General features: G+C 38.4%; 1 protein-coding gene across 1 annotated transcript; it reads left to right on the top strand.

Moving 5' to 3' along the window:
* The first annotated feature begins 3,490 nt into the window (after window positions 1–3,490).
* Window positions 3,491–7,048, top strand: LOC125714457 (5-hydroxytryptamine receptor 1D-like). The gene has a single exon (XM_048985110.1). It carries the CDS (start codon window positions 3,987–3,989, stop codon window positions 5,139–5,141), a length of 1,155 nt encoding a protein of 384 aa, XP_048841067.1. The 5' UTR covers window positions 3,491–3,986; the 3' UTR covers window positions 5,142–7,048.
* The last annotated feature ends 1,610 nt before the right edge of the window (window positions 7,049–8,658 follow it).

Below are 8,658 nucleotides of genomic sequence, written 5' to 3' on the forward strand. Positions count from 1 at the left end.
AGCAGTGTTCCTACAGGTATAGCTGTAGTCTTCAGTTACATGCATAATTAGATAGTCTTGTAAGTGAATAGAGAATATAAAATACGCATCCATGCGCATTTTATATGTGAAAAGTAACTCCATCTGCCAAGAGGGAAATAAACGTCCTTTTTGAAGTTTTTAAATCATTATTTTTAATGAATCATGCAGATGCAACAGAGGTTGTAATTCAATTCAGTTAATCAGATGGAAATATTGAAGTGATCGTAGGTGCACTATATCCAAAGGATAACATTTTATCTCCACATTCAAGCTGCAGGATGACAAAATTTGGGTTAGTCAGTCATAGGGGTGTCGCTGTGGTCGTATAAGGAGCCCCCTCCCCCCCCCCCCCCAAATAAATGTACACTAATTAGGTTAAATAACGAGTTCTCGTTATTTTTCATGGCTATATGTTTTAAAGTGACTATCTTTTATTGATCTTTAACCCAGCATGTAAACCAATCAAGTTGTCTGCTGTAGTGTAAAGGGCAAGTGTTTACATATTCTGTTATCTGGATCTTCTTGAAATAAATTATTCAATGTACTTTAAGTTACTGTGTATCTATCTACCTAAAAATTCTAGTAAGTACGCTTTCATCGGACTTGTTTTTGTCATATCTCCTTTTCCAAAAAGATAATTCATGGATCATTAAAATGTTTTGGAGTGGGTTCATATGGGGTGGGGGGGGGGGTGCTTTGCCTCACCCCAAAGGTAGACCTTTGCATTTGAATTATGGGCAGGACAGTTACTTTAACAAGAACCTAATACTAAAAGCAGGAGGAACAATGTCCATATACGTCAGTCCATTTAAAACTTAATGTGAGTGAATGACGCATGTGCTCTGAAATATTTCGGAACAGAAAAGATATTTCACAGATAGAAAAATACCTTGTGGACATTGTTTCAGAGAAGCTCACCTCAGGAAGAAGGTGACTTTCATTTCCAGGTCCTGTTTGTCTGCGACCGTAGCTACTTTGCTAAGTATGGCCTGTGGTGTTTCCATGGTAGGGTGATTGTTGATGAAAAAGCCTAAAGAAATGACCAGTCCCATTGGTCAAAACTAATCAAAACAACCCTCTATACGCAACGCTCAAAATGACACCCTATTCAGTTTTAACACGGTGAATAGGATTTGTTGACTCATGAACAATGCAAAAATAGGAATATTAAAAATAGGAGAGAGAAGCAGATGTGATATTGCTTTTTAAAATCTCAATGCCAAGTTGGATTCTAACATTTGTGTAAATTACACAAAACCAAAAAGAAATAAAAGCAATCTTAACCATTAAAGTTTAACTTAGTATTGCATATTTTACATGCATATAAGTTGTCACAAAGCACATTACAATACATGTTCCATGAATTACTATATATATATATATATATATATATATATATATATATATATATATATATATATATATATATATATATATATATATTACACACATATATACACACACACACCCAAAACGGAAATATTGGGAAAAACCTAATAATGTCTTCCTGACCCCAATCATGGAGGTGATCGAACATTGCTGGTAATTAAAAACAGCTTACAGCAGGGAAAAGAGAAACAGAAGGAAGAAAATTAAACTTTAATAGCCCTGTCCTAATAGGTAACAGGAGTGAAATGTACATGTCGCAGCAGTTTGATTTGGGTTTGAGGCGGCACTCTGGGTACCACTGCCACCTCACACCTCCAACACTGAGGGTTTGCATCCCGCCTCCGCTGTTTGTGTGAGGTTTGCATGTTCCAAGCATGTCACACCTCCCCCTCTGGGTGTAGTTTCCTTCTTCAGTCTGGAGACACACAGTTTGGCTGGTTATTGTCTCCAAAGTAGGAGTGTAGGTCTCAAGGTGAGCAAGATGGGGTAGATGAATTTCTATGATGTACTTCAGTTTTGCAATTTTCTTCATTACAATAGTTTAAGGCAATTCAATACCTTTATATGAATTATATGTTCTTAACAAAGTATTTGTTATAAGAACATTTCCACAGATGATACTATATGTCTAAGTTGCTGCCTTATATCATATATTGATTTTTTTTTTCAAACAATGATCAATTATGGAGTGGGCAGGACAAAAATAAATACCCTTTGGCAAGATATCATTGTTTAATAAAGGTTTCTTGCCATGTCTTCAGCATCCAAATGTGTTACTTGGCTAGCTAACAGAAAGTATGATGCAGACATTTAGCAGTTGTCTTTTTTAGTTGTTTAAATGCAGTTGTTTACTGTCAAGGCTCAGTAGATGAATGCTGTTGTGAGGTTATAATTGTGTTATATGCTGACATATTGCACCTTACAATCAGTAAAACACTAGGGACTCAAACTCCAGGAGATATAAGGAACATACAGTAGGTACAAGACTGGGCACAGGCAGGAAAACTAAGAACAAAGCTACTAAAGGCAAAGACTAAACTAGTTGATAAACACAATGGACACAACTAAATGTGGGGTTTACCAAAATATTAGGGTACAAATCCTCAAAATGTCCTAAATGGAACTCATAACGGTGCGGGATACTTAGTTCACAGTCTCACGCTCAGCCTATTCAACCACACGACAGATGAGGGAACAAGGAGGAATATAGCCAGGGGTAAATTTAGGGAAACACAGGGAACAGAATGGGATGACCAGTGACACCCACTGGTCAAACAGGGAAACGGCGGCCAGAACAGGACAGGGCAGGGATAGATCCTGACAATAAGCAAGACAATGCAAACATCAAACTCTACCTGTGATGTTCTTGAATGTATAATATTAAAAGTGAATGAAAGTGGGATCTAGAGATCCCTGCAATGAGCTGACTGTCAGACTGCAGATTCATTCTGAACATTATCTTTTATCACCCAGACAAAGAGAGTGGTTTGTGTTTAGAGTGAGAATCATGTCATGTTTTCTGGTCATGCAGGATTAAGATCGGAACATAGGACAAGCGGCTATAAAAAAAAGGGATGGATGGAAGGATGGATAGATGGATATTTCAGAATTTGTGATTGTGACGTTTAAAGTGCATGATTAATTGCAAATTGTAATGAGTGATACCAACTTTTATGTCTAATGCAGCAAAAAGTATTAAATATGTTTCATTACTTTAGAGACCCTTATAATTTGATAAACATGGTTTCTGTTAATTCTGGATTTTATATGCTTTGACTGAGGTAGGGGCTTTAGAACACAGAGCTAGGTACCTGTGAAATATTTTTGAGCTATTGAATCATTTTTTGTTCTAACAGCGATTGTATTTGAATACTAATTTGTCAAACGATTGCAAGGTTTCATGCGCAGAGAGCAAGAACCCAGGGGCATTATGACCCGGTGGATTTCATCCCGCTCTCCTTTCGGAGAGAAAAGGAGTGAGAGAGGAGGAGTGCGACCTGTTCGGGTACTTTCTGCTTGCAAAGGCTGTATAAAGTGGAGCTGCAAGTTGCGCAGACCAGTACAACTAAGTACTACCGAATCCGCAGAACTGATCCCAACGCCTCTAACAATGGACTAAAATATCTAGGGAAAAGGAAAAACTGCGAAAACGCGACTGCGAAACATGCTATGATTTTTACATTTAAATTTGTTGAACTACATTTATTAATTACATTTTGATGATTATTTAAACCGCATTAAGGACTAATTGGAATACAATGCAACTGTCTTTTAAAATATCTCTCAGCTGTATCCATTTAAAAATTTTAACCTGAACGGAGATGTAAATGGCTAAATGACACCCATCTTACAAGGCAGCTTAACAAATTTTATATAAAAAAGGAAAAGTGCCTTCCCTTAACCACTATATAATTTTTGAATGGAGTAAGTGATCACTAAAGCGAAATTTCAGATGGACAAATACCAACTTCATTTAAAAAGAGGTGGAAAGAACAATAATCTTTTGTCACTGTGGGAAACGCCAAACAATATGAATGAAGACATTACGTTAAACAGGGACTAGCTGCTCGTCAGGGATGGAGCGTCCGAGTCAGTTGAGCCCGACGCCTGTCATTTATGTCGGAATACTGGACACTTCAACCAACGACACCAATTGGAATTACACATCCAAACCTGGCGGGACATCTGCGAATCTTGCTTTTCAGGCCGGCTTAGGTGCAACCCTGTCTGTCATAACTTTTGCCACTACGTTGTCTAACGCGTTTGTAATAGCCACCATTTACCAATCTAGGAAACTTCACACTCCTGCGAACTTCCTTATAGCCTCGCTGGCGGTGACAGACCTGTTAGTGTCCATCCTAGTGATGCCCATAAGTGTGGTGTACACAGTGAGCCACACATGGAGCTTAGGACAGACAATCTGCTACATTTGGTTATCCTCGGACATATCGTGCTGCACAGCCTCTATCCTTCACTTGTGCGTAATTGCGCTGGATCGCTACTGGGCAATAACTGATGCCATCGAATACTCCAAAAAGCGGACCCCAGCCCGGGCTGCTGGTATGATAGTCACCGCCTGGGTCATAGCCATCTCCATCTCCCTGCCGCCCCTGTACTGGCGCCATGTGAAAGCGGAGGAGCTGAACAGTTGCAACGTGAATAATGACAACATTTTCTACACTATTTATTCAACTTTTGGGGCATTCTACATCCCCACCTTGCTACTTATAGTGCTCTACGGTCGGATCTACGTGGAGGCCAGGAAAAGGATCCTAAAACAGCCGCTGAAGAAAGCGGGGAAGAGGCTGACTTCAGCGCACTTGATCACGGACTCGCCGGGATCCGCGGCGTCCGGCGCTTCGCTGAGCTACGGCACGCAGGAAATCACCGCCCACGGCAGCGCTTCGTCCGACAGCCCGAACCAGGTGAAGGTGACCGTGTCGGACTCGCTGTTAGAGAAAAAGCGGATCTCGGCTGCCAGGGAGAGAAAAGCCACCAAAACTTTGGGGATAATCCTGGGCGCATATATCATATGCTGGTTGCCGTTTTTTATTTACACGCTGCTGGTGCCAATATGTACATCGTGCACTAACTACCCAGAGTTGTTTGATGTGTTCACCTGGCTTGGTTATCTCAATTCTTTAATAAATCCGATCATTTATACTATGTCAAATGAGGATTTTAAGAAGGCTTTTCACAAACTCATACGTTTTAGGTGCTGTGTCTCATGATGTGGCATCCAGGCACGTGTCAGAAACAATATAGGCTACTTACCGCAATTTGTTTCAAGTTACTGTACAAAAAGCATTATTTAAAACGCTGTTAATGTCTATGAATAAGAAGTCGGCTAGAGAAATATGCGTTCGGTTTTAAAAACTTTATGTAGACTGAGAATATATGTATATTGAAACTAGTATTTCTGCTAGGTACATCATGTTCATTATGGTTTGTGTCTGATAACTATAAATAACAGAATATCTTCATAAGATAATTGATGCACTCTATGTAGCTGATGCTCATCACATGAGAAAAACAATCAAGAGTGACAGTTGTGTTAGCAATCTTAATGAATAATGTGAATAAACAGCACAGTGGCACCCCCCGTCCCCCTTTGTATATCTGCTGCTCTGGAGACGACAAACACCGAACCAGCAGCTCATTCACGCGGATTTTGCTCAGTGCTGAAGGCTGAAGGTAGAATTTTCACAACTGCCTGAGCCTGTTGCTGTTTGATAATAAAAATGCAAATTTTAAGTTACTGTCGACCTAAATGAAATGTGCTTTTTGTGGCAAGATCGTTGTCAGAGGCTGCTGTGAATATGTATGTATGTGTGCGTGTGTGTATTTATTTATTTACGTTCGTTCGTTTTGGTGACGGACGAAATCGAATTTGAAATAACCATCACGCTCTACATAGCTCATTAAATAGTTCCCTATGAAGCTCACACACGCCCTCGCGAAAGTCACGCTCTTGTTTCGGTCGATGTTTTCCTGTACATGCATGTTCTCCCTTCATCTGCGTATCTTCGTATTCATTATTGGGAGGAAAACTTTTACTTGATCCATATTCTCCAACACATTTGCATATTACTATTTAAGATGAGCTCAATGAAGGCAATGAAGTATAATTGGCCTTTTACAGTTAGCAGATATAGGGTTAATATTGGCATGGATAGAATGGACGTGATCAATTCACTGCGGCCAAGATTTTATTTTTCAAAATTTGCTTTTGTATATTCTCATTCTGTGTAACATTTACTGTACGTCTTCCTTTCTATATTGCTGTTTGCTTTTCAATTTGTTGTTCTCTAAAAGTACTCAAATGAAATGCTTTCTGTGTATGTCTGTCTTTCTGTAAACTTTCTTTTTGTTTACTCTGTTTTCCTTTATGGGTGAATATATGTGGGTTTATGGACATACCTACTGCAGAAAAGAAGATAAGAAATACAGATTGATAATGACTGTAACAAACCTCTAAGTGTGCCCAGTCCTGGACTGTATTGTAAACATATCACAACATGTTTGTAAAACACATTTTAATTACCCGTTTACAGAAGCCAGCATGTACTAATAAGCAATTGTAGCATCTTTGGAAATAAAATATATCATGTCAGCAACACTGCCAGATTAGTTTACATTACCTACCTCTGATAAGTTCTGAAAGGCAAAATGCAACTGAGATATTTTGCGACTGAAATGATAGAAATGTGCTAGAAGTTTTTTTTTTTTTAAGATATTTATGGACTCAGTCTTGTATGGAAAGGCATAGATTGCAATACTCCATCCATCCACCCATTTTCAAACCGCTTATCCTACTGGGTCGCGGGGGTCCGGAGCCTATCCCGGAAGCAATGGGCACGACGCAGGGTAGATTGCAATACTAAATAATACAATTCATCGTTCATTCATGGAAAAAAGAAATAGTCATTTAAGCTATTTTTTTTTTGTTGCATAAAACCAAATGCATTGTATTTCCTTAGCATTTATGTGTGAATTACATTTAAAAACATGTCGAATTCAAACCACTGCTGCTGCTACAAGGTGAAAAACAAATAAACAAATAAACACAAAATTGATTGGTTATATTCTTTGGGGAAAGTAGGAAAAGGACCAATGAGGTGTTAGTTGTTCTGGAAATTCGGAGCCAGAATTACACCTTTTCTCATCCTTGATAAATTCACTGAGGCATGTCACTAAATTATACATATTAACATTATTATTATTTAAGTATGTTGAACCTTGCAGGGTGTGTAATGTTTTACCTGGGGTCAGGGACCCAGAAGTCAGTACAAGTTACACAGCACTGCTATTAATCTCTATTTAAATACACTCAAATAATCGTATAAACTTAATTTCTTATGCTTCTCGTACTGTGGTGGATTGTGGTAATTCAGGAATGCATCTGTACGGGGATGCCTAAAATGGAGTGCTCAAAATATTTTAGTTGGTTTTATTTATGAGTAAAAAGCAAAAAAGGCAAGAAGCCATTAAGGTGGGTGGTGACATTAAATGTAATTATGATTCATGAAACTTTTTCTATGCCTTAAAGTGTATAAGTTTTAATGGTCGTCTAATTTTTACTGGGGAACTTTGTGCCTGACTGTGTCACATCTGATCACTGTAACCATCACAGGAACATTTTCTTACAACTAAGGTGTTTCAATTTGAGATAAAGGTATAAATATACAAATAAAGCAAATTAGAGGAAATATGTAATAATGTAGAATAATCTTGCATTTTTGGTGATGACCAGATGAAATTAACTACCAAGGGTTCTGGGTCTTGATAGCCTGTCTACAATTCGAGGAAGCACAGCGTGAAAATGGTTTTTCATAATGAGAGTAAGTAATATCTTACTCTGCAATATTATCTCACATGCCCAGTTCAAGATGTTTAATAAAATCTATTAGAAAAACAGCATAAAACTACCTCATGACATGTAAACCATCCACAGATTCCAAGAAAGGTTGTGTTCTAGAAAAAATGTGGTTCAATTAACATATCCAACTAATTCACTGAATGGTGCTATCTGTCTTAAGGTATGTATAATGTCAATGTTTTGCCTGAATACTCATATATATATAAAATTCTCAGATATCTAGAGGAGGTGAAACTACAGTTAAAATCCAATATAACAACTTGCCTTCTAATCTTGTTTACTGAAAAATATGAAATTTTCATAATAATATAAACATATATATGGATGGAACTGGTATCTCGTAAACAGAATTTACTTTGTCCCTAACATTGCATGGTTTTTATCAAAGTGAGAATCCAATCTCCCTAATCGACATGTCTCTGTGATATGGGGGCCCTGACTGTTCCATCAACTTGGGACAGCCCTTCCTTTTGCAATTTTCAGAAGAGCAACAAAATTCCTGATAGACAGAATCATGAAATTTAAAGCAAGACTTCAGCTCCAGAGGTAGACAGTTCCGGTCTTTGATGACAGTTACTGTAAGATTCACTCAAGCTTTTCCAAGCGTCAGCCAAAGAAACTAAATGAATAATCTCTGGTGTTGAAACCCGTGACATTCATAGTGGAGGTGTCTGGTGCTATCAGCAGGAGGGAAGCCAGAAAGGAGAAGGAGACAAAGACCAATCACTGCCCGGCAACTGGAGAGTCATTTTTTGACTGAGATACCAGGTTGCGATGTGTGACATTATACGGAATTTAGACAGTTTTAGACATGCAGCCTCAAACTAGCTTGGTAGTTTTGCAAAGACACTGGGACTGTGTGCTATTCA

Source organism: Brienomyrus brachyistius, chromosome 19, assembly GCF_023856365.1.
Source record: "Brienomyrus brachyistius isolate T26 chromosome 19, BBRACH_0.4, whole genome shotgun sequence".
NCBI classification, from domain to species: Eukaryota; Metazoa; Chordata; class Actinopteri; order Osteoglossiformes; family Mormyridae; genus Brienomyrus; species Brienomyrus brachyistius.

Bases quoted from the DNA above. Each gene is read 5' to 3' on its own strand.
- LOC125714457 (XM_048985110.1), top strand. From the start codon at position 3,987: ATGGAGCGTCCGAGTCAGTTGAGCCCGACGCCTGTCATTTATGTCGGA.